Below are 26,041 nucleotides of genomic sequence, written 5' to 3'. Positions count from 1 at the left end.
CGTCAGGCTGAAGGGAAGATGGCCCCATGAGGGGGCTTCCCGAGGCCTCATCCTTGGAGGCCTTCAGTCCCTCCCAGGCTCTGTTTCCCTGCCAAACTGCAGCATCTTGGTCCCCAAGCTGAGAAAGACCAAGTTCTCCAGCTCCTTAGCTCTCTCCTTATCAGCCCTTGCAGGTACCCCCTGAGTGTCCCTGTAAAGTGTCATCAATTGGCTCTTGGCTCTTGATGACGTCTGAGGAATGCTTGCCCTCAAGTACAACCCAAGGGCACTGCCTCTCCCTCACTCTGAGGCTCCCCTGGGCCAAGAGCCAGAGTGGGCAAGGTGTGCCTGGGTAGTGGTGTTCACCTTCCCTGGCCTCCTCGGCAAGGTGCCCACTTCTACCACACTCACAGTCAGATCCCTAAGAACCCCTGTCCCCAAATGCAACTCACTGAGCAGAGCTGTGGGACATTTCTCTGCCCCAACCAATCAAGCTTTGCCACTAGCTCAGGTCACAGCTCTGCCCAGCATCTCTAGATGACTCAAGGACCCCCACCTAGTGACCCGCAGAACTCTAGCTATTCTAGATTCTAGCTATTTCCCCTGAAGACTGTATGGTTTCACGTCCCCATACCTTTGCTTATGTGGTTTCTGCTGCCTAAAAGGCCTTTTCCACCCTTCCTTACCTGGCTACTTATATCCTACTCACTCCTCAAGACAGCTCAGTGCCACCTCCTCCAGGCAGCCTTCCCTGAACTCTCTGAGCTAAGCACTGTTTTCTGTGCTCCCACAGACGCTTTTTTAAAATTAAAAAAAAATTTTTTTTTTTTTGAGACAGAGTCTCACTCTGTCATCCAGGCTGGAGTGCAGTGGCATCATCACGGCTCACTGCAACCTCTGCCTCCCAAGTTCAAGTGATTCTCATGTCTCAGCCTCTCGAATAGCTGGGACTACAGGTGCCCACCACCACGCCTGGCTAATTTTTGTATTTTCAGTAGAGATGGGGTTTCACCATATTGGCCAGGCTGGTCTTGAACTCCTGGCCTCAAGTGATCCGCCCGCCTCAGCCTCCCAAAGCTCTGGGAATAGAGGTGAGAGCCACCACGCCCGGCCTCCCACTGAAGCTTACTGTGTCCATTACATCTTGGCTCCTGAAACTGCCTGTCACGTGTCGTCTCCCCAGTGGACCCTGAGTCCCCCACCCAGGGAGACTCCTCATTGTCCCCTAGAGCAAGCCTGGGCCTGGCCCAGGAGAGGGGCTCAACAAACATGTGTTTGTACTTTTGCTTTTAAAAATCCCCATTTTAGGCCAGGCACGGTGGCTCACGCCTGTATTCCCAGCACTTTGGGAGGCCGAGGCTGAGGCAGATCACTTTAAGTCAGGAGTTCAAGACCAGCCTGGCCAACATGGTGAAACCCTGTCACTACTAAAAATACAAAAATTAGCCAGGTGTGGTGGCATGCACCTGTAATCCCAGCTACTCAGGAGACTGAGGCAGGAGAATCGCTCAAAGCTGGGAGGCAGAGGTTGCAGCGAGCCGAGATTGCTCCACTATACTCCAGCCTGGGCGACAGAGCGAGACTCTGTCTCAAAAAAGAAAAAAAAAAATCCCCATTTTATGTTCTTTATAAGGGTGGTAAATTATTAATCGATTATGAAGGACTGGGTAGAAATGCAGAAGGCAAAGTTTCCATTGCATGTTGGGCTATGTGGATTTTTTTGGCTGGATTTGTTCTTTTGTGTCTGTGTGAATCAGGAATCATGTGTGAAGCAGCCCATGCGTGTTTTTTTCCAGTTCAGATCCAGGAAGTATAAAGAAAGCACAAAAGGCCCTCTGGGCCCCTCGAGGGCAGACCATTTCCCTGTGAAAATGTCACCACAGCTGCCTGAGCTCCCCCTCCCCCATCCCTCTTCCCTGGCACTACCAGGAACGGGGACACTTCTGAGCGGTATTGGGAAAAGCCCAGAGAATGGAGTCACAGAGACCTAGACTCGGATCCCAGCTCTGCCTCTCAGCTGGGTGGTCTCAGGCAAGCCACCGGCTTCTCAGAGCCCCAGCTCCCTTGTCTGTAGAATGGGAATGACACCACCAATCCAGGCAGGTGCTGGGGAGAAAAAGAGGCCAGAAGCAGGAAGGAAAAAGACACAGAGAAACAGAGAGGGAGAGACAGACAGAAGGAAAAAGGGAAGAGACAGGGTGCAAGACGACAGAAAAGAGGCTGGGCGTGGTGGCTCACGTCTGGAATCCCAGCACTTTGGGAGGCTGAGGCAGGTGAATCACCTGAGGTCAGGAGTTCAAGACCAGCCTTGCCAACTTGGTGAAATCCTGTCTCTACTAAAAATACAAAAAAAATTAGCTGGGCATGGTGGCGGGTACCTGTAATCCCAGTTACTCGAGAGGCTAAGGCAGAGAATTGGTCGAACTTGGTGGGTGGAGGTTGCAGTGAGCCGAGATTGTGCCACTGTACTCCAGCCTGGGTGACAAGAGTGAAACTCTGCCTCAAAAAAAAAAAAGACAGAAAAGAGGCAGCAATGCAGATGTCTGGTTGCAGACGCTGGGAGGTATCGGGCCTGCCCACTGGCAGGGGACTTGTAGCAATGGCCCACCCAGTCTCGGGCTCTTCTGCAGGCTCAGTGCTCAGGAGCCTCCTGCCTCTTGGATTTGCCTTCCCATCTCCCCCGACCTTCCACACCCTCTTCCACAACCTTCGACACCCACCTCTAATCCCTCAGGCTGCTGTCTGCTCACAGGTGGAGTCACGTCTAACCCAGGATTTAGATGGAAAGTCAGAGCTTTGACCCCATTTTCCCAAGGTCCAAATTACCCAGGAAGATTCCCCAAGTAGGTGTCCTGTTAGGGACTGAGGCACTGTGGATGTCCCGTAAGTCTGGTCCACCAGCTTCTCCTCCAGGAGGGGCAGGTCCCATCTCTTTGAGGAGCCTCAGAGGAGGCGGGTCAGAGCCTGGAATTGGTGTTAGGGGCGGGGCTTGCTCTACGAGGGCCATGGAAATTGAGGACCAAGGAAGGAAGGGCCAGTCCCGCTGCCACCTTGCTGCTCAGGCTTGGGTGCTGGGCGCTGGCCACCTCTCTTTTGCATTTTCCCCATATGCATGTGTGAGTTCACATAAGTTAGACAGGCACACGTTGATGCCCTTCCTCTGCACTGGGCTAGAGCGTACCTAGAACTAACTGCAAACGCTTCAGAGCATGGGCTCTGCAGTCGGAGGAGCTCAGACAAAAGCTACCTGCTGCTGCCTCTCAGGGAGAGTCCTCAGGAGAAAGTCACAGTGTTCTTGGACCGAGCTAATATGATCTGTCCCTTCCCAGGGATTCTTTTTTTTTTTTTTTTTTTGAGACAGGGTCTCCCTCTGTCTCCAAGGCTGGAGTGCAGTGGTGTGAACATAGTTCACTGCAGCCTTCGATTCCTGGGCTCAAGCGATCCTCCCACTTCAGCCTCCCAGGTAGCTGGGACCACAGGTGCATGCCACTGGGCCTGGCTAATTTTTAAAATTTTTTTCTAGAGACGAGGTCTCACCATGTTGTCCAGGCTGTTCTTGAACTTCTGGGCTCAGGTGATCCTCCTGCCTTGGCCTCCCAAAGTACTGAGAGACACGAGTCACCACACCCAGCTGGACCAGGGATTCTTAATGGCCCCAGACTAGTTGAAGAATCTGATGAAACCACAGAGTCTTGCCCAGAAAAATACATGTACAGGAACAATTGTGCAAACAGCTTCAGGGGCTCATGGACGTCCTCCTTATGGGCCTGGGGTCTGAAGCCCTCTTCTACTTTTGTCTCACCCCTTACCTCCTGCTCTCCACCTCAAGAGCTATCTCCCCCAAACCATCACGAAGCCTGTCCTCATCTCCCAAGCCCCTGCTACCCCCATTCCTCCCACTGGGATTCCTCTCCTTCTACCCGGCTTATTCCTTGCAGCCTCCAGTCCACAGGATTCTCTTCCCACCTTGTCTGTCCCCCTTAGCACTTTCCTTAGTATGACTGATTGACTCACTCTGGAGGTTTTAGTGGCCTCACTGGGTGGTGTATTCCTTGCAGGAGGCTGATAGGACACCTGCCCACCACTACCAGTATGAAGTACCCACCATGGGTGAGGCATTCGGTTCCTCCAACAATGCTGACAGCACCCATTTTACAGATGAAGAAAATGAGGCTCAGAGAAGCTAAGCAACTCACCTAAAGTCAAACTAGAAGGAATATGGTCACTTGGATCAGGCCTGCCATACGATTCAGGACCACGAGTAGTGTAAAGGGCACCTGATCCAGGAGACCTCTGCTTCAAGGCTGGCTCTGCCTCTGGCTTTTGAGGGGCAGTAGGGTGCCAGCCCTTGGCTTATGGCTTGGGACCTCAGGCCTGCTGCTCATCCAGGGTAAAAGCTGCTTCCAGGCGAGCAGCTGGCTGGGGTTTGTTACCTTAATGACCGACGGGAGGGCCTGCGTCCAGGCCTGATCTCCAGGTGCCCTGGAGGGTCCGACTGCTTTCCTCAGGTACTGACTGTGGACGGCACATGAGTACAGGATGTAGAGCGCACAGGCCAAGGCATAGCCTCCCCAGTTAGAAACACCTAGAACAGCAAAACAAGATTCCATCATGGAATTGGAAAAGTCATGTGTCTGTCAGCCTGCCTCTAGGAAGCAGAACTATCTTCAGGACTGGTCCCCAGACCCGTAGCACCAGTATCACCTGGGAACCGGCTAGAAACACAAACTCTTTGGCCCCAGCCCAGAACTACTGAATAAAAAGCTCAGCAGGAGAGGAGGGGAGAGGAACAAGCTGAATTTTATTTTTATTTATAATTATTATTATTTTCTGAGACAAAGTCTTGCTCTGTCGCCCAGGCTGGAGTGTAGTGGTGTGATCTCGGCTCACTGCAACCTCTGCCTCCTGGGTTCAAGCGATTCTCCTGCCTCAGCCTCTTGAGCAGCTGGGACTGCAGGTGCGTGCCACCACGCCCAGCTAATTTTTATATTTTTAGAAGAGACAGGGTTTCACCATATTGGCCAGGCTGGTCTCACATCAGGGGCCCGTGCTCCCACATCAGGGGCTCAGGTGCAAGGGAGGGTCAGAAGAAGACCCCTTAGCAGGGCCCAGCCCAAGGACCACAGGAGCTGTGTGTTCCAGAATCCAGTTTTGACCTTGTGATCTACCCATCTCGGCCTCCCAAAGTTCTGGGATTACAGACATGAGCCACTGCACCCAGCCTATTTTTATTTTTAATTTTTTTAGTGATAGGGTCTCCCTCTGTCCCCCAGGCTAGCATGATCATAGCTCATTGGGGTAGAACCTCAAACTCTTGGGCTCAAATGATCCTCCTGCCTCAGCCTCCCAAGTAGCTGGGATTATAGGTGCACCTGACTGAGTTTTGATAAACCCTCTATGTGAGTCTGATTCAAGCTAAAGTTTGAAAACCCTTGCTCTAAACTACTTAATACCCTGCTAATGACCATCAGAAAAAAAGGTTTAGGCAATAACCCTAGAAACCCATTCCAAAACACTCAACATGAAGAAACTCCCCCTTCTGGCCAAGCTGAATCCCCTGTGCCACATGGAAGTCCACCCTCAGAGGGCAGGAAACAGCCCCGTCACGCTGATCACGTGACCTCTTCACGTGCTCAAAGATCACTCCCAAATTAGCCTCAGACTTCCCTTCTTTTTCCATCACAGGCCCAAAGGGCTTATTCCCCAGTTTTGGGACCATCTCCTTGGCTTTTCCCTGAAACCTGCTTGAGTTCTCCATGCAGTTGAAGAAGAATCGATGAAGGCCCTGCTAAGCTCTAGGTGCAGAGCACCACGAAACAGAGGTCACTCCCGTCCAGGAGAGGAGGGACTGTGCCCATGGCCAGCCAGGGTCATCGTGACTGAGATGTTCATGCAGGATTATGGGAGCATAAGGAGGGCACTCCTTCTGACCGGTTTAGGAAAGATTCACAGAAAATGGGTCTTTTAATATGGGCCTTGTAGGTTGGGTCAAATTTTGCCAGAAGAGGGGTGGAGGACTGGGATTGATTCCAGTTAAAAAAAAACAACAACAAAAAACTAACAAACAAAAACCCCCTTGGCCGGGCGCGGCGGCTCACGCCTGTAATCCTAGCACTTCGAGAGGTCAAAATGGGCAGATCACCTGAGGTCAGGAGTTGGAGACCAGCCTGGCCAACATGGTGAAACCCCATCTCTACTAAAAGTACAAAAATCAGGAGGGCTTGGTGGTGGGAGCCTGTAATCCCAGCTACTCGGGAGGCTGAGGCAGGAAAACCACTTGAACCTGGGAGGTGGAGGTTGCAGTGAGCCAAGATTGTGCCACTGCACTCCAGTCAGGGCAACAGACCAAGATTCCATCTCAAACAAACAAACAAACAAACAAACAAACAATCTTTAGTGAGTACAAAGGCATGTGGCATGAAAATACAAGGCATATATCAAAACGTGGCAGGTAAAGACCATGTGCTAAAAAAAATACTGTATTTTACTGATTTTAAGATGTACTTTTGTTACACATACATCTCTGAAATTGAGATTACAGATTACAGATTAAGATTAATTGTAATCTCAATTACAATTACAGATTGAGATTACAATTGAGATTACAATTGAGATCTCAATTGAGATTACAGATTGAGATTAATTGTAAGATACTTACAATTAATACTATCTTACAGTTATAATTGGTTGTGTTTTCCTTTCTTAGTAGTATGTAAATTATTGGTAATTATTGTCATCAATTACATTTTTTTTTTTCTTTTTTTAAGACAGAGTCTCAATCTGTCACCCAGGCTGGAGTGCAGTGGCACAATCATAGCTCACTGTAGCCTGGAACTCTTGGACTCAAGTGACCCTCCTGCCTTGGCTTCCCAAAGTGCTGGGGTTTTTTATTTTATTATTTTTTTTTTGAGACGGAGTCTCGCTCTGTCGCCCAGGCTGGAGTGCAGTGGCGTGATCTTGACTCACTGCAGGCTCTGCCCCCTGGGTTCACGCATTCTCCTGCCTCAGCCTCCTGAGTAGCTGGGACTACAGCCACCCGCCACCACGCCTGGCTAATTTTTTGTATTTTCAGTAGAGACGGGGTTTCACCATGTTAGCCAGGATAGTCTCGATCTCCTGACCTCGTGATCTGCCTGCCTCAGCCTCCCAAAGTGCTGGGATTACAGGCGTGAGCCACAGCGCCCAGCCTTTTTTTCATTTTTAAATAAAGACAGGGTCTCACTCTGTCACCCAGGCTGGAGTGCAGTGGCACAAGCATAGCTCACTGTAACCTGGAACTCTAGGACTCAAGTGATCCTCTTGCCTTGGCTTCCCAACGTGCTGGGATTACAGGCATGAGCCACTACACCTGGCCATCAGTGACATCTTATATTGAATGGAATAGAGTATCTTCTTTGATTGAATATTTACAACATGTGGCACTGTTATAAATGCCTTACACAGACTAGTTCCTGGAGTCCTTACAAGAAGCTTGTGAGGTGTAAGTACTGTTATTATCTCCATTTGAAAACTGGGAAACAGACACAGAGATATCACTAAGCCCAGCTAATATTTAAAAAATTTTTTGTAAAGACAAGTTCTCACTACATTGCCCAGGCTGGTCTCAAACTCCTAGCGTCAAATGGTCTTCTTATCTTAGCCTCCCAAAGTGTTAGGATTATATAGCTATGAGTCACTGCACCCAGCCTTCTCCTTCTCTTAACATTGTCGTTTGCAGGGCAGAAGTTTGAAGCTTTAGTGAAGTTCAGCTTATCAACTGTTTCTTTCATGGATAATGTCTTTGGTGTTGTTATCTAAAAAGTCATAATCAGCCAGACATGGTGGCTCACGCCTGTAATCTCAGCACTTTCGGAGACCGAGGCAGGTGGATCACTTGAGGTCAGGAGTTTGAGACCAGTGTGGCCAACATGGTGAAACCCCATCTCTACTAAAAAAAATACAAAAATTAGCCAGGTATGTTGGCATGTGCCTGTAATCCCAGCTACTCCAGAGGCCAAGGCAGGAGAATCACTTGAACCCAGGAGGTGGAGGTTGCAGTGAGCTGAGTTCATGCCACTGCACTTCAGCCTGGGCAACAGAGCAAGACACAGTCTCAATCAATCAATCAATCAATCAATCAATAAAATTAAAATAAAAAGAAGTCATAATCATACTCATGCTCATCCAAATTTTCTCCTACGTTATCTTATAGGAGTTTTATAGTTTTGTGTTTTAGGTTTAAGTCCATAATCCATTTTGAGTTTATTCTTGCGAAGGATGTAAGCTCTATATGTCTAGATTCATTTTTTCTCATGTGGATGTCCAATAGTTCCAGTTCCAGCACCATTTGTTGAAAAGACTACCTTTGTTCCATTGCATTGCCTGTGCTCCTTTGTCAAATATTGTGTGGTCCTATTTGTGTGGGTCTATTTCTGGGCTGTCTATTCTGTTCCATTGACCGATTTATTCTTTCACCAATACCACACTGCCTTGAATACTGTAGCTTTACAGTAAGTCTTAAAGTCAGGTAGTGTCAGTTCTCTGATCTTGTTCTTCTTTTTCAATATTCAGTTTATTATTCTGTATCTTTTGCCTCTTCATATAAACTTTAGAATCAGGTTGTTGATACCCACAAAATAACTTACTGGGATTTTGATTGGGACTACATCAAATTTATTGATCAAGTTGGCAGAACTGACATCTTGACAATATCGAGTCTTCTTATCCATGAACATGGAATATCTCTCCATTGATAGTTCTTTTTTGATACCTTTCATCAGTGTTTTGTATTGTTCTTCATATTTTTAGATTTATTCCTAAGTATTTCATTTTGGGGGATTAATGTAAATGGTAATGTGTTTTTAATTTTTAATTCCACTTGTTCATTGCTGGCATATAAAATTAAAGTACTTAACTTTGTATCTTGCAATCATGCTATAATCACTTATTAGTTCTGGGAGATTTTGTTGATTCTTTTGAATTTTCTACACAGACAATCATGCCATCTGCAAGCAAAGACAATTTTATTTCTTCCTTCCCAATCTGTATATATTACATTTCTTTTTCTTGTCTCATTGCATTAGGCAGCACTTCCAATACAATGTTGAAAATAGTGGTAAGAGGGAACATCATTGCCTTTTTCCTAATCTTGGTGGAAAAACTAGTTTCTCACCATTAATAATGATGCTAGCTGTAGAGTTTTTGTAGATGTTCTTTATCAAGTCGAGGAAGTTCCCCTTCTATTTCTAGTCTGCTGAAAGCTTTTATCATGAATGGGTGTTGCTTTTGTCAAATGCTTTTTCTGTATCTATTGACATGAACATGTGATTTTTCTTCTTTAGCCTACTGATGCAATGGATTATATTACTTGATTTTTATTTTTTAATTAAAAATTATTTTATTTTTATTTTTTAGAGCAGAGTCTCACTCTATTGCCAAGGCTGGAGTGTAGTAGTACAACCACAGCAGACTGCAGCCTCCAACTCCTAAACTCAAGCAATCCTCCTGCCTCAGCCTCCTGAGAGGCTAGGACTACAGGTGCACACCACCATGCTCAGATAATTTTTTGCTTTTGTTGTAGAGATATGGACTTGCCTGTGCTCCTTTGTCAAATACTGTGTGGTCTTTGCTATGTTGCCCAGGCTGATCTGCCCATTTCTGATACAGGGGTGTTGAAGTCTCCAACTGTAATAGTGAATTTGTCTATTTTTCCTTGCAGTTTTATCAGTTATGCTCCTCCTTATCAACGTTTTTTGGTGCAATCTTGGCTCACTGCAACCTCTGCCTCTTGGGCTCAAGTGATCTTCCCACCTCAGCCTCCTGAACAGCTGGGACGACAGGCATGTGCCACCATACCCAGCTAATTTCTGTATTTTTTGTAAAGATGGGGTTTCACTATGTTGTCCAGGCTGGTCTTGAACTTCTAGGCTGGAGCAATCCACCTGCCTCAGCCTCTCAATATGCTGGGATTACAGGTGTGCACCATTGTGCCTGGCGTGTTATGTCTTCTTTGAATATTGGCCCCTTTATCATTATGTAATCCCTCTTTTTATCCTGATAACTTTCCCTGTTCTGAAGTCTGCTATGTCTGAAATTAATGTAGCTACTTCTGCTTTCTTTTCATTAGTGTTAACATGGCATATCTTTCTCCATCTCTTTATTGCTAATCTGTTTAAATAGAAAGACACATGTAGTGTCTTTATAGCTAAAGTGAATTTCTTGCAGACAATATATAGTTCAATCTTTTTTTTTTTTTTTTTTTTTTTGAGGCAGAGTCTTGCTCTGTCACCCAGGCTGGAGTGCAGTGGTGCCTCTCAGGTTAAAACGATTCTCCTGCCTCACCTCCCGAGTAGCTGGGATTACAGGCGCCCGCCACCACACCCAGCTGATTTTTTGTATTTTTAGTAGAGACAGGGTTTCACTCTGTTAGCCAGGATGGTCTCGATCTTGTGATCCGCCTGGCCTCGGCCTCCAAGTGCTGGGATTACAGGTGTGAGCCACCGCGCCTGGCCTCAATCTTTTTTTTTTAAGTTCACTGTGGCATTGACGTTTATGGTGATTATTGATAAGTTGGATTAATAGCTACCGTATTTGCTGCTGTTTTCTTTATTGCCTTTGTTCTTTGTTCCATGTTTCTGTTTTGTTTTTTGTTTTGTTGTTGTTTTGAGACCGAATCTCACTTTGTTCCCCAGGCTGGAGTGCAGTGGCATTATCTCGGCTCATTGCAACCTCTGCCTCCCGGGTACAAGCGATTCTCCTGCGTCAGCCTGTTGAGTAGCAGGGACTACAGGCATAAGCCACCATTCCCGGCTAACTTTTGTATTTTTAGTAGAGACGGGATTTCACCTTGTTGGCCAGAGTGGTCTCGAACTCCTGACCTTGGGTGATCCACCTGCCTTGGCCTCCCAAAATGTTGGGATTACAGGCGTGAGCCACCGCACCTGGCCCCATTTTGGTCTGGTCTTCTATACTTTTTCTGCCTTTTGTGGTTTTAACTGAGAATTTTATATGATTCTATTTTTTCTCCTTTCTTAGCATATAAATTCTACTTTTCAATTTAGTTTTTTAGTAGATGCCCTAGAGTTTGCAACACACATTTACTACAAAGTCCACTTTGAAATAATACTATACCACTTCATGGGCAGCACAAGCAACTTACAACAAAATATTGCTAATTCTTCCCTCTCATTCCATGTACCATTGCTGTCATTTATGTCACTTATTTTTTTGAGACAGGGTCTGACTCTGTCACCCAGCCTAGTGACACAATCATGGCTCACCACAGCCTTGACCTCCCAGGCTCAGGTGATCCTCCTATCTCAGCCTCCCGAGTAGCTAGGATTACAGGTGTCCACTACCATGCTCAGCTAATTCTTCTATTTTTGTAGAGATGGAGTTTCCCCATGTTGCCCAGGCTGGTATCAAACTCCTAGGCTCAAGCGATCTGCCCGCCTCGGCCTCCCAAAGTGCTACAATTACAGGTGTGAGCCACTGTGCCCAGCCTGTCATTTGGGTCACTCATACACAAACATATATCAGCATATATATACACATACGGCATATATAATGCAATGCACTGCTATTATTTTGTGCTGTTATTGTGAATAAACTGATATCTGTTAGGTCAAAAATAAATATGAAAATTTTTATTTTACCCTCACTTATTCACTGATACTCTTCCTTTCTTTATGTAGATTCAAGTCTCTGACAGATAAAATTTTCCTTCTCTCTGAAGAATTTCTTCTAACATTTCTTGCAAGGCAGATGTGGCAATAAAGTCTCTCAATTTTTATTTGTTTGATAGTCTTTATTTCTCCTTTATTTCTGAAGCAAATTTTGCAGGGCATGGAATTCTGCATTGGTTGCTACCTCTCAATACTTTAAATAGTTCAGTAATGTAAAGATTAAAGGTGGCCAGGTGCGGTGGCTCTCTCCCGTAATCCCAGCACTTTGGGAGGCCAAGGAGGAGGCATCACCTGAGGTCGGGAGTTTAAGACCAGCCTGACCAACATGGAGAAACCCCACCTCTACTAAAAAAATACAAAATTAGCAGGGCATGGTGGTGCATGCCTGTAATCCCAGCTACTCGGGAGGCTGAGGTAGGAGAATCGCTTGAACTCGGGAGGCGGAGGCTGCAGTGAGCCAACATCACGCCATTGCACTCCAACCTCGGCAACAAGAGCAAAACTCAGTCTCAAAAAAAAAAAAAAGAAAAGAAAAAAAATAGTTCAGTCTCTTCATGCTTATAGGGTTTCTGTAGAGAAGTCAAATGAATGTAATTTTTACCTTTGTTCCTGTATAGGTAAAGTGTTTTTCCCCACCTGCCTCTGGCTTCTTTCAGAATTCTTCCTTTGTCTTTGGTTTTCTGAAGTTTGAATATGATATGTCTAGATGTAGCTTTTTGGCATTTATCCTCCTTAGTGTTCTCTCAGCTTCCTGGATCTATGGTTTGGTGTCTGACATTAATGTGGGGGAAATTCTCATTTGTTATTGCTTCAAATGCTGCTATTTATCGCTCTCTTTCTTCTCCTTCTAGTATTCCCAGTAGTATAGGTTATACCTTTTGTAGTTGTCCCACAGTTCTTGGATATTCTGATCTGTCGTGGGTTTTTCCCCCATCCCAGCACTTTTTCCCTTTGCTTTTCAGTTTTGGCAGCTTTGGTTGAGATATCTTGAAGCTCAGAGATTGTTTCCACAGCCATGTCCGGTCTACTAATGAGCCCATCAAAGGCATTCTGCATTTCTGTAACAGAGTTCTTCTGTTACAGAGTTATTGATCTCTACTACTTCCTCTTTTTTGTTTGTTTTTTTCCTGAGACAGGGTCTTGCTCTGTCATCCAGGCTGGAGTGCAATGGCTCAGTAACAGCTCACTGCAGCCTCAACTTCCTGGGCTCAAGTGATCCTCCCACCTCAGCCCCCCAAGCAGCTAGGACTACAGGTATGCACAACCACACCTGGCTAATTTTTAAATTGTTTATAGAGATGGTATCTTGCCATGTTGCCCCAGCTGATCTACTACTTCTTATTTATTCTTTCGTAAAATTTCCACGTCTCTGCTTACATTATCCATCTCTTCTTGCATGCTGCCTACTTTTTGCAGTTAAGACTTTACCATATTAAAGTCTCATATTAATCATAGTTTTAAAAGAATTCCTGGTCTGATAATCCCATCATTTCTGACATGTTTGTTCCTTCTCTTCAAATTGTGTTTTTGCTTATCAGTGTATCTTGTAAACTTTTTTTGTTGTTGAAAGGTCGACATAATTTACTTGGTAAAAGCAACTGCAGCTGGGCCAGGCACAGTGGCTCATGCCTGTAATCCCAGCACTTTGGGAGGCTGAGGTGGGTGGATCACCTGAGGTCAGGAGTTCAAGACCATCTGGTCAACATGGCGAAACCCAGTCTCTACCAAAAACACAAAAATTAGCCAGGCGTGGTAGTGCGCACCTGTAATTCCAGTTATTCGGGAGGCTGAGGCATAAGAATTGCTTGAACCCAGGAGGCAGAAGTTGCAGTGAGCTGAGATCGTGTCACTGCACTCTAGCCTGGGTGATAGAGTGAGACTGTCTCAAAAAAGAAAAAAAAAAGGAACTGTAGCAAATGGATCTTTAGTGATGGCGGTAAGATGTGGCGGGGAGGGGAAGGGCTCTATAGTCCTATGATTAGGTCTCTGCCTTTTAGTAAGCCTGTGCCCTGGACTGTGAACTTCACAACTGCTTCTCAGTTTTGTCCTCTCCCCCTTATGTGGCACAGATTGCTAGAGGGAGCTGGAATTGGGTATGTCCCTCTCCCACATGGAAGGCTGAAGAGAGGTGGGGTTGGGTAGTTCCCTTTCCCCAGGTAGATTTAAGGCCTGTCATTCCAGCACTTTGGGAGGCCGAGGTGGGCAGATCACTTGAAGGCAGCAGTTCAAGACCAGCCTGGCCAATATGGTGAAACCCTGTTTCTACTAAAAATACAAAAATTATCCAGGTGTGGTGGCATGTACCTGTAATCCCAGATACTTGGGAGGCTGAGGCAGGAGAATTGCTTGAACCCAGGAAGTTGCAGTGACCAAGATGGCATAAGTGCACTCCAGCCTGGGCAACAGAGCACTCAAAAAAAAAAAAAAAAGAAGAGGAGGAAGAGGAAGAAGAGGAAGAGGAAGAGGAGGAGGAGGAAGAGGAAGAGGAGGAAAAGGAAGAGGAAGAAGAGGAGGAGGAGGAAGAAGAAAGAAGAAGGAGAAGGAGAATGCCCTGGCCTACTTGAAAATGACTCATTTTTCCCTGCCCCTGATGCAAATGAGGGGATTTTTCTCTGATATTCATTGTGAGAACTTGGTTGAGCGCCCAGAGGCAAAACTCACAAGAGCACGAGGGCCCTCAGACCACTGTGTCCCCTGGAGTTTTAAACTCTCATACTTGCCTGTACTGAGCATCCAGCCATTTCTCAATTACGAAAAAGGTTTTCCCACCCTGGCACTGGTTCCCACAAGGTTCCACTCCTCTCCAGACTATGATCATGAAGTGGGAGACAGGCTTTTTCGGGGATCTGCCAATTTTTTTGAAATTTGGGGTGAGGTCAAAGGAGGAGGCCAGACCTAGAAGGACCTGGACACAGGAAAGGTGGGTCCTGCGGGAAAGGAGCAACAGTGGGAGGCGCAGGGAAGCCCATGGCAGAAGTAGGTGAAAGGAAAGGTGGAAAGCTTCTTGCATCCTCCAAACACCAGATAGTTTTCTTACTGTCCATGCAGATAAAAGCACAGATGACTCTCTTCAGAAAGGCCTTCCTGACCACTGGTCTGAAGTAGCCCTCCCATCGCCCTCTCTCAGCTATCTGTACTATCGCCCCCAAAGCTCTCATTACTCTTTAGAATCATCTGATGCGTTTATTCGTCAGGGCTCATTCTCTATCTCCCAGTCCTAGAATGGGAGCTCTGTGGAGCAGGGTCACTGCAGCTATAACCCCAGTGCTCAGAACACTGTCTGGCACACCGTCAATGTTTGTTGAATGACTGAATGAAAGGTCAGAGACTGAGCACCACCTCCCCTCCCTCCCCTGGTGTCCTCTGCACTACTCGCAGAGAAGAGCTTCTGGTCTGGTCAGACTCCAAGCCAGATCCCTCACCCTGGGTAGCCGGCCGGACTGGGCGGCCGTCCGAGTGCTCACCAGCAATGACGGCAAAGTCAGCCTCCACGTCGCAGGCGATGACATCCCCGTTCCGTATGTGCCTCCTCACAGCCTCCTTGACTTTACCCATTCCAAGCTCGTTGCCTCCATCACCGACTCCTGAAGGGAAGGGGAGCTGAGTCAGTGCCCGGGACCAGGGCAAAACGGGGAGGCCTGAAGCAAGGCAGCCCTACGTGTGCTTATTGCCTTTCAGAAGGCAAAGACGTTGGCTCTGGATATATTCTCAGACAACCAGGAGTTGTGTTTCTTCCCCTTAGGCCTTCTAGAAACTTCTTTTTTTTTTTTTTTTTTTTTGAGACAGAGTCTCACTCTGTCGCCCAGGCTGGAGTGCAGTGGCCGGATCTCAGCTCACTGCAAGCTCCGCCCCCTGGGTTTATGCCATTCTCCTGCCTCAGCCTCCCGAGTAGCTGGGACTACAGGCGCCCGCCACCTCGCCCGGCTAGTTTTTTGTATTTTTTAGTAGAGACAGGGTTTCACCGTGTTAGCCAGGATGGTCTTGATCTTGTGACCTCGTGATCCGCCCGTCTCGGCCTCCCAAAGTGCTGGGATTACAGGCTTGAGCCACCGCGCCCGGCCAGAAACTTCTTTAGTTAAAAATGAGTCCACGTTTGGAACACACCACAGTGTGGGCATGTCCCCTTTTGGGTCACATTCTCCAGCCAAGATGGAGCATGTTCTCTGCTCTTGGTGCCAGGCCCATGGGAGATGTGGGTAAGGTGACACTCAGGACCTCCCTTCCAGTGGCTCCGGCTCACTGAGCCCCCTGGGGGATCTGGTGCAAAGTCAGTTCTAGAGCTTACTTTAAAGGCTTCTGCTGAAAGAATGTGAAATGTATGTGTTTTAGTTCATTTTAATCTATACCAGAGGGGTGCCTGGTTAACATCTGAAATATCATAATCAGGAATACACACTCCAAGTGTGGTTAGTGAGCATTTGAAAGAGCCCATAGTCTTGAGGCCCATCTGATAGTCCGCGTCAGAGAATTTGTTAATTAGCATAATAAATGAACTATAGAATAAATACATATTAGAAATGATTTAATTCATTGGTGAAATGAATGGTGTTCAAGATAGGTGGATTGGCTAAAAATAACTTCCCTTGTATGGATAAGATTTAAAAATCTAGTCTGGATACAGTGGCTCATGCCTGTAATCCCAGCACTTTGGGAGGCCAAGGCAGGCAGATCACTTGAGATCAGTAGTTCGAGACCAGTCTGGCCAATATGGCAAAACCTCGTCTTTACTAAAAATACAAAAGTTACCCAGGTACGGTGGCACATGCCTGTAGTCCCAGCTACTGTGGAGGCTGAGTCAGGAGAATCGCTTGAAACTGGGAGGCAGAGGTTGTAGGGAGCTGAGATCACACCACTGCACTCCAGCCTGGGCAACAGAGCAAGACTCCATCTCAAAAAAAAAAGAAAAAAAACCTGGCAAGCCCTGAAGCATGTACCCTTTGAGGTGGTGCTGTAGATCTGGGGACACAGCTCCTGTGTCCAGATATTTCTGGAGGATTCTGTAAACTAGATGTTCAACCCAGAGGGCTGGACTCCCCAAGCCTGCAGAACAGGTACATCATTGTCTTTGTGTCTGCTTCTATAAAGGCTTGGAAGATGTGGAAGAATTCTGTCAGAGGCTAGTGTTCACTGTTGTGGGATCTAGATCTGATCCATCTCAAGCATCAGGGACTGGATTTGGCCAAAAGAATGACACAATTGTGAAGGACCAAACACCTTCGATTTATATCCTGATGGTTTTTTTCAGAACAGTTCTCTAGATCTACGGTAGCCCACTGAATGAGGGGAATAACACCCACCACGTAACATTGTTATCTCGTCTATAGCTGTCTCTTTTTAGCATCTTATGAATTCCATCTCGTTTGGGCTTCACGTCCATCCTGTCATGGATATCGTGATCCTCACTGTATGGAGCTGGCAGTCCCTGATGGGGGCAGTACCTGGGCAGTCAGTGGAAGGTGGAGACTTAAACCCAGGTAACTTGATTCTCAATTGAGCACTACGCCTATGACATGGCAGTTGCCCATGGAACCTGAGGAATAGGGGGTGTGATGGAGAAGAGGAGAAACAGGAAAATTCAGGAGGTAGCCTTGCTGGGCAGGAGGGTCTGGGGGGGGCCACAGGAGGAGACTGGGCTCCTGAGGCCAAGAGAAGGCCCAAGGATCTACAAAGGGGGCAGTTCGAAGCCATGAACAGCCAGCTCCACCTGCTTCCTCTGGGATCTCAGGGTTGTCACAGCACAGATGGGGGTCCCATTCTGGGCGTGGGAGGATGGGATTGCTCTAGCAGCTCCCTCAGACTCTGTTTGCCCCTGTAGCCACAGAGACCTCTTTCTTCCTTCTCCACTCTGAGAACCCCTCCCCCACAGACTGAGGTCCTCCGCCTGCCCAACCCGAGGGACAGGAAGCTGGAAGCCAACCGCACTGTGTGCACCACACCCACAGCCTCTTCTGGGAAAGGCCAGGGCGATTTGCAGAAACTTTCTAATCAGCCTAGAAGGCTCTCACTGTCTCATCAAAACCTCAAAAGCCAAAGGAGACTAATGAATCTGGGAAACACTCTCGGAAACACGGAATGACAAACAAGCTTCATTACCCCAGGGCCTGAGACCCACCCAGAGGGAAGAAAGGTTCTCCTTGGGGCTTACACTAAACCTTTCAGCAATTCATAAAGGCATGATTCCCTGATAAAGGGCTGGGGCCCCAGGAGTCTGCAGTCTACTCCTAATGCTACCAGCAACACTAATTAGCTAGGCGATCTGAGAAAACCTCCTGGGACTCACCTTACCTGCCTCACGGGGTTTTTACAGAGGCTTAAACACTACAATGAATGTGAAGCCTCTTGGAAAAGTACAAAGTTTTGTGCAAACACAAATTATCACATTATTATTATTTTTGAGACAGAGTCTCGCTCTTGTTGCCCAGGCTGGAATGCAATGGCATGATCTCGGCTCACTGTAACTTCCACCTCCTGGGTTCAAGCGATTCTCCTGCCTCAGCCTCCTGAGGAGCTGGAATTACAGGTGCCCACCACCATGCCTGGTTAAGTTTTTTATATATTTAATAGAGACGGGGTTTTGCCATGTTGGCTAGGCTGGTCTGGATCTCCTGAGCTCAGGTGATTCACCCGCCTCGGCCTCCCAAAGTGCTGGAATTACAGGCGTGAGCCATCACGCCCAGCCCACATTATTATATTATTAACGATTGGAGGCCAGGCTCAGTGGCTCATGCCTGTAATTGAAACACTTTGGGAGGCTGAGGTGGGAAGATAGCTTGAGCTCAGGAGTTCGAGACCAGGCTGAGCAATATAGTGAGATCTTATCTCTACCAAAAAAATTTTTTAAAGTTAGCCAAGCGGCCGGGCATGGTGGCTCACACTTGTAATCCCAGCACTTTGGAAGGCCGAGGCAGGTGGATCACGAGGTCAAGAAATCGAGACCATCCTGGCCAACATGGTGAAACCCCGTGTCTACTAAAAATACAAAAATTAGCTGGGCTTGGTGGCACGCGCCTATAGTCCCAGCTACTCAGGAAGCTGAGGCAGGGGAATCACTTGAACCTGGGAGGCGGAGGTTGCAGTGATCCGAGATCGTGCCACTGCACTGCAGTCTGGCAATAGAGCGAGACTTTGTCTCAAAAAAAAAAAAAAAAAAAAAAAAGTTACCTGTCAGGCCTCTGAGTCCAAGCTAAGCCATCATATCCCCTGTGACCTGCACATATACATCCAGCTGGCCTTAAGCAACTGAAGAGCCACAAAAGAAGTGAAAATAGCCAGTTCCTGCCTTAACTGATGACATTCCACCATTGTGATTTGTTCCTGCCCTACCCTGATCAATTGACTTTGTGACAATACACCCTCCCCATCCTTGCGATAATGTACTTTGTGATATTCTCCCACCCTTGTGTATGTACTTTGTACTATACATTTTCCCCACCCTTGAGAAGGTACTTTGTAATATCCTCCCCCGTCCTTAAGAAGGTACTTTGTAATATTCTCCCTGCCCTTGAGAATGTACTTTGTGAGATCTACTCCCTGCCGCAAAAAATTGCTCCTAACTCCACCACCTATCCCAAACCTATAAGAACTAATGATAATCCCACTACCCTTCACCGACTTTTTTCGTACTCAGCCTGCCTGCACCCAGGTGAAATAAACAGCCCTGTTGCTCACACAAAGCCTGTTGGTGGACTCTCTTCACACGGACGCACGTGACATTACCCAAGCATGGTAGCACACCCTGCAGTCCCAGCTACTCGGGAGGCTGAGGTGGGAGGATTGCTTGAGTCCAGGAGGTGGAGATTGCAGTGAGCTGAGATTGTACCACTGCCCACCAGCCTGGGCAACAGAGTGAGACTCTGTCTCAAAAGAAAAAATTGAAATACTAACCATATGTTAGATAATTTTTAAATTAACATGCTTCATAAAATAACATATGGTACATTCTGTCCTATATGACCAAAATAATATGCCATGCTTCAATTTTACTATTGATATTACTTTAATATTAGTTTTATTACTTTAGAGGCGGGCAAATAGAATACACTTTCCCTCCCTTGCTTGTGGGGATGTTAGATTTCTAAATGGCGGTGTCATTAGTGTCTATACCAACCATAATGAACAAAAACTGTCTTTGCAGTGGAAAATGATGGTCCCCACATAACTCTTTCTGGTCATGTGTTCAATGGTCAATAAAAAGACACTTCGGCTGAGCACGGTGGCTCACGCCTGTAATCCCAGCACCTTGGGAGGCTGAGGCAGGTAGATCACTTGAGGTCAGGAGTTCAAGACCAGCCTGGCCAACATGGTGAAACCTCGTCTCTACCAAACATACAAAAATTAGCCAGGCGTGGTGGTGCGTGCCTGTAATCCCAGCTACTTGGGAGGCTGAGGCAGGACAATCACTCGAACCCAGGAGGCAGAGGTTGGAGTGAGCCAAGATCATGCCACTGCACTCCAGCCTGGGTGACAGAACAAAACTCCATAACAACAACAACAAAAAGATACTTCATGGGGCCACGTTCTTGGTGCATCCCCAGTACTCCATACTTACCAGTTGATGAGATTCCAGGAATCTTCTTCGCAGCAAGAAAAAGATCGTCAATGGGGTCAACCAAGTGCTTGATGTTCATCTTCCTTGCATTATAGTAATTGCCATCGGCAGCCCTTCCAGCGCGCTCTATGGCCACCAGGTGGTCAAATCTGCCAGGAAGCAAAGGTCAGAGGGTCCTTATGGAGAGGTGGCTGCTTTGCTGGGTCATGCCTTCTTGTGTTTGTGTGAAGGATGCTTCTCTCTTTCTTTGCTTCCTCCATTACTGCAGAACTTGGTGGCACATCTACTCTGGGCCAGGACCTGTGCTGGAGGCTAGTCTATTAAATCCGTTTAAGATACAGCACTGGGGCTGGGCATGGTGGTTCATGCCTATAATCCCAGCACTTTGGGAGGCCAAGACAGGTGGATCACTTGAGGTCAGGAGTTCGAGAACAGCCTGGTCAACATGGTGAAACCCCATCTCTACTAAAAAATCAGCTGGGCTTGGTGGTGGGTACCTGTAGTCCCAGCTACTTGGGAGGCTGATGCAGGAGAATCGCTTGAACCCGGGAGGTGGAGCTTGTAGTGAGCCGAGATTGCACCACTGCATTCCAGCCTGGGCGACAGAGTGAGACTGTCTCAAAAAAAACAAAACAAAACAAAACAAAAGTCCAGCATTGGAATCCTCAGCAATTTCTTTAGTAGGGTCAGAGGCTATAAAAGCAGGAGGCCAATGGTCAGGGTTGCTATGGGGGATGGGAACATTGCTGGTGCCCACCCAGATCCCCTTTGTCCAGCAGGGACAGCCAGGCCGAGAGGCTGAGAGTATTGGCTGCTAATGGCCTGCCGCTGGCCCCTTCCAGGAACTTGTTCAGTTTACAGACGCAAAACAGAAGGAAAACGGCTCAAAATATAAAAAGAATGAGTCTAACACAAAGATAAACTTCTTTAGATAGAAACAGAGAAATAAGGGGCACAGATGGCATAGTGGTCAGATGTGGACTGTGGCAGCAGATCATCTGGGTTCTGATTCCAGGCCCTCCTGCCACGGGCCTTGAGCAAATTGCTTACCCTTCCTAACCTTCATTTCTGCATCTGTAAGGTGACATGACCACAGTGTGTACCTCACACAATGTTCAAAGGGAGAAACGAGAAAATGCACAGGAGGCGCTTGTCCTGAAGCCCTGAACCTACTTAGTGCTCAGTCAGTATTAGTTACAGTGATTATTGTTGCTATTGTTACTAGCAGGAATACTGTTTTGACAGTCCAACTTAAGAACATGCAGGCTGGGCACAGTGGCTCACACCTGTAATCGAGGCAGGCAGATCACTTGAGCCCAGGAGTTTGAGACCAGGCTGGGCAACATGGTGAAACCTCATCTCTACTAAAAATACAGAAATTAGCCAGGTGTGGTGGCGTGTGTCTGTAGCCCCAGCTATCCTTGGGAGGCTGAGGTGGGAGAATCGCCTGAGCCCAGGAGGCAGAGGTAGCAGTGAGCCAAGATCACACCACTGCACTCCAGCCTGGGTGACAGAGTGAGACCCTGTCTCAAGGGAAAAAAAAATAAGGCAGGCACAGTGACTCATGCCTGTAATCTCAGCACTTCAGGAGGCAGAGGCGGGTGGATCACCTGAGGCCAGGAGTTCGAGACCAGCCTGGTCAACATGGTGAAACCCAGTCTCTACTAAAAATACAAAAACTTAGCCAGGTACCGTGGCGGGTGCCTGTAATCCCAGCTTCTTGGGAGGCCGAGGCACGAGAATCACTTGAACCCGGGAGGCAGAGGCTGCAGTGAGCCAAGATTGTGCCACTGCACTCTAGCCTGGGCGACAGAGCAAGACTCTGTCTCAAAAAAAAGAATATACATATTGTACTTTTAAATCTCTCTCAATCCTTCCAAGACAGTGTTCTTCAAAAATCTCAACTCTGCTATAAAAAATAGTATGGCCGTTCCTCAAAAAATTAAAAATAGAACATACCATATGATCCAGCAATTTCACTTCGACTTGTATGTCCAGGAGAAGTGAAAGACTCAAGGAGGTATTTGTCCACCCATGCTCATAGCAGCAGGATTCAGCACAGCCAAGAGCAGGAAGCAGACCAAGAGCCCACTGCTGGATGAAGGCCAAAACATAATGTGGTATATACACACAAGCGAATGTTACTCAGCCTTTAAAAGGCAGGACATTCTGGCACATGCTGCGACATCAGCTTTGAGGACATTATGCTAAGTGAAATGAGCAGTCACAAAAGGACAAATATTGGATGATTCCACTTACACAAGGTGCCTTGAATAGTCAAACTCAGACAGACAGAAAGTAGAATTGTGGTTGCCAGAGACTGGGTTGAGGAGGAGATGGAGAACTATCTTTGAATGGAGCACAGACTTTCAGTTTTGCAAGATGAAAAGAGTTCTGAAGATGGATGGAGATGATGCCTGCACAGCAATGTGAGTGTACTTTTATGCCACTGAAGTGTAAGCTTAAAAATGGTTCAGGGAGGCCAGGCACGGTGGCTCACACCTGTAATCCCAGCACTTTGGGAGGCTGAGGTAGGTGGATCACTTGAGGTCAGGAGTTCCAGACCAGCCTGGTCAACATGGCGAAACCCTATCTCTACTAAAAATAGAAAAATTAGCCAGGTGTGATGGTGCGTGCCTGTAATCTCAGCTACTTGGGAGGCTGAGGCAGGAGAATCACTGGCACCTGGAAGGGGGAGGTTGTCGTGAGCCGAGATTGCACCACTGTACTCCAGCCTGGGCGACAGAGCAAGACTCCACTCCCCCATCCAAAAAAACAAAAAAGTTTGATCATAACACACAGTAAGAAATACACACACTTGCACATACACAGTCTTATGAGGGAGTACTTACCATTACTATACAAGATATACAATGATGCTGTATTTCTATTTCATTTTCCAAAGGTGCTGGAAACCCCAACTGAAATGATTTTACTATTATCTAACATGTCATGACCCACAGTTTGAGACTGAGAAACTTCTAGTCTTATTTTTTTTTACATCTATGTCTCTCCTCTATCAGGAAGATATGCTGTCCCTCTCTACTGACCAGGGATCTGTTACTTCCAGAGATGCTCTGTGAGGCCCCCAGAACACCTTGAAACCCCCCAGCTTCATTTGTTAGTCTGGTCCATGAGAACCCATCTTCCTTGGCTCATGGCTTCGTTCCCTCCGAAAGGCTCAGCTTTGCTGGCTAAGTTAAGAGCGCATACGGGCGTTTCTACCATCCACCACTTAAACTGGGATGGGACATACGTACCTAGGTGTTTGCGGGTCTCCGTCTTTGCACAGGAATGCCTGGGCAGCTTCCACTGATCCACCTTGGTAAGTTAGTATTGGGATCGGCGTCTTCAGAACACCTTGAAAATAAAGGCAAGCGGGGCACACATCAGCTCTAGTGTTGGATTTTGGAAACTCACGTTAACTTTTCAAAAGCTTCTTTGAAGGCTATCATTACTGTTATTGAACAACATCTATCTGTAGAACATGTTAGGTAAGCCGAGGCCATGACACAGAGGATACTTAAGTTGACTTTTGTCCTGGGTAAACTCTAGGGTTGACGGGGTGGAGGGCAGAATCGGGCTAATACAGCCTATCAGATACGCTCCACGCAAGGTGCCCATAATACTGCGGGAACAGTGCCTATTCTGGCCCACTGCCGTCACGAGGGCTGGGCACACATTTATGTGCCCTTGGTGACAGTGCGCCAGCCCTCTGCTAAGCACTCAATGTGAACACTCTGATTTAATTTTTACAATTCTATGTCATAAAAACCATCATGGCCTGGGCGCGGTCCCTCATGCCTGTAATTCCAGCACTTTGGGAGGCTGAGGTGGGTGGATCACAAGGACAGGAAATTGAGACCATCCGGCTAACACGGTGAAACCCCGACTCCACTAAAAATACAAAATATTAGCCAGGCGTGGTGGGGGCGCCCATAGTCCCAGCTACTCGGGAGGCTGAGGCAGGAGAATTGCTTGAACCCGGGAGGCAGAGGTTGCAGTTAGCTGAGATCGCGCCACTGCACTCCAGCCTGGGCAACAGAGTGAGATATCATCTCAAAAAAAAAAAAAAAAAAAAGGAAAGAAAAAAAACCCATCATTATCCCCATTTTAAAGAGGAGGAAAACTGAGGCTCAGAGATGCCAAACAACTTGGGCAAGGCCATGTATATATGTCAGTTTCATAGCTCCAATTCTCACCCCAAATTCCCACCCACTCCCTACCTCCCTGCATACCTTCAGGGAAGTTTAAGAACAACTGAAGGAAATTCCCAGAGTCTGTGCCTTGGGTTACTTACCTATATTGGAGTGATTTCCAAAAGTGAATCAAAGTGAATTTGACTCTTAAAAATAGGAGTTTTTAATTACAAAAAGAACACATATTGTTGTAGAATATGTGGGAAATACACAAAAATCCCAAAATAAAATAAAATGAACTTGGTTTTCATTAACTGATCTATCTCATAGCAGGTTGGGGTAGAATCCCAGCATATACAGTGGCCAAAGACAAAGTCTCCACACAGAGTTTAAGACGGCAGGGAGCTGAAATAATTTTCATTAAAAGGCCAAATTGCTTTTACGTTCTTCATCCAAATGTAATGGAAGTTCTGCAAAATCCAATAGAACAAATTCCACCCTCTGAGCTCCCATGAGGACGAGAGACAAGACCTAGCTCTGAGTGGAGTCTGGCAGGCATCTCCAAGCCAGGGTGTCAGGTGAGCAGAGAGGGCAGAGCGACTTCTGGGAAAGGGGCAGCTGAAAATACCCGGCAACACCGTTGTCCGATGGAAACGAGGGTTGGCCTGCGAGTGGTGCTCTACGCCGTTGCCAGCCCTTCCTCCCGAGGCCTTTCTCTGCTCTACAGAAACACAGCCCCTCGCCTTTCCTCTGGCCTCAGCGCCGCTCCTTCTCGTCTCTCTCGCTACCTGCTCCGCCCTTCTCCTTGTCCTCTTAACACCGGGAGACCCAGGACGCAATCCTGGGTCCTTTGCTCTGCCTCCATTTATTCCCACGGTGATTTCACCCAGTATCTTGACTTGGGAGCCCACTGACACGCCAACAGCCTCCCAATTTCTCCTTGCCCATGCTGCTCTCCTGAACCCTTTATATATCACTAACTGCCTCCTTGACTTCTCCACTGTGTGGCTAATAGACACCTCATACCTAAGAGGGTCAAACGTGCATTCTTCTAAAAATTATGGTAAAATTTATGCAACATAAAATTTACCATCTTAGCCCATTTATTTATTTAGAGACACAGTTTTACTCTGTTACCCAAGCTTGAGTGCAGTGGCATGATCTCGGCTCACTGCAACCTCCGCCTCCCAGGTTCAAGCGACTCTTGTGTCTCAGCCTCCCATGTAGCTGGGATTACAGGTGTGCGCCACCACACCTGGCTCATTTTTGTATTTTTAGTAGGAATGGGGTTTTGTTATGTTGGCCAGGCTGGTCTTGAACTCCTGACCTCAAGTGACCCGCCTGTCTCAGCCTCCCAAAGTGCTGGGATTATAGGCATGAGCCACTGCGTCTGGCCTGTTTTAGCCATTTTCAAGTTCAGTAGAATAAAGTATGTTCACATCGTTGTGCAGCCATCACCCCCATTCATCTCCAGAACTTTCTCATCATCCCAAACTGAACCCCTGTACCTATAAACAACTCCCCGATCCCCTCTCCTCCCAGCCGCTGGCAGCCACCACTCTACCTTCTGCCCTAGGAGTTTGCCTACTCCAGGCACGTCATATGAGTGGAGTCATCCAATACGACTGGCTTAATCCACTTCTCAAGATGTCCTCAAGGTTCATCTATGTTATAGCATGTGTCGGAACTTCCTGCGTTTTTAAGGCTGAGTA

The 26,041-nt window shown here is 47.2% G+C and overlaps 1 protein-coding gene across 10 annotated transcripts in view; it reads right to left on the bottom strand.

Moving 5' to 3' along the window:
- DGLUCY (D-glutamate cyclase) overlaps window positions 1-26,041 on the bottom strand; it is a 162,213-nt gene that overhangs the window by 5,671 nt on the left and 130,501 nt on the right. For all 10 annotated transcript variants that reach the window (XM_037984394.2, XM_073011268.1, XM_073011267.1 and 7 more), the window contains 4 exons: window positions 23,451-23,550; window positions 20,191-20,339; window positions 15,107-15,226; window positions 4,413-4,564 (listed from right to left, as the gene is read on the bottom strand). In XM_037984394.2, coding sequence (XP_037840322.2) covers window positions 4,413-4,564; window positions 15,107-15,226; window positions 20,191-20,339; window positions 23,451-23,550 — 521 coding nt within the window. The remainder of the gene's footprint in view (window positions 1-4,412; window positions 4,565-15,106; window positions 15,227-20,190; window positions 20,340-23,450; window positions 23,551-26,041) is intronic.

This window comes from Chlorocebus sabaeus, chromosome 24, assembly GCF_047675955.1.
Source record: "Chlorocebus sabaeus isolate Y175 chromosome 24, mChlSab1.0.hap1, whole genome shotgun sequence".
In the NCBI taxonomy this organism is placed as follows: Eukaryota; Metazoa; Chordata; class Mammalia; order Primates; family Cercopithecidae; genus Chlorocebus; species Chlorocebus sabaeus.
Note: the sequence above shows the minus strand (reverse complement) of the source record. Positions and strands in the feature narration are given on the sequence as shown.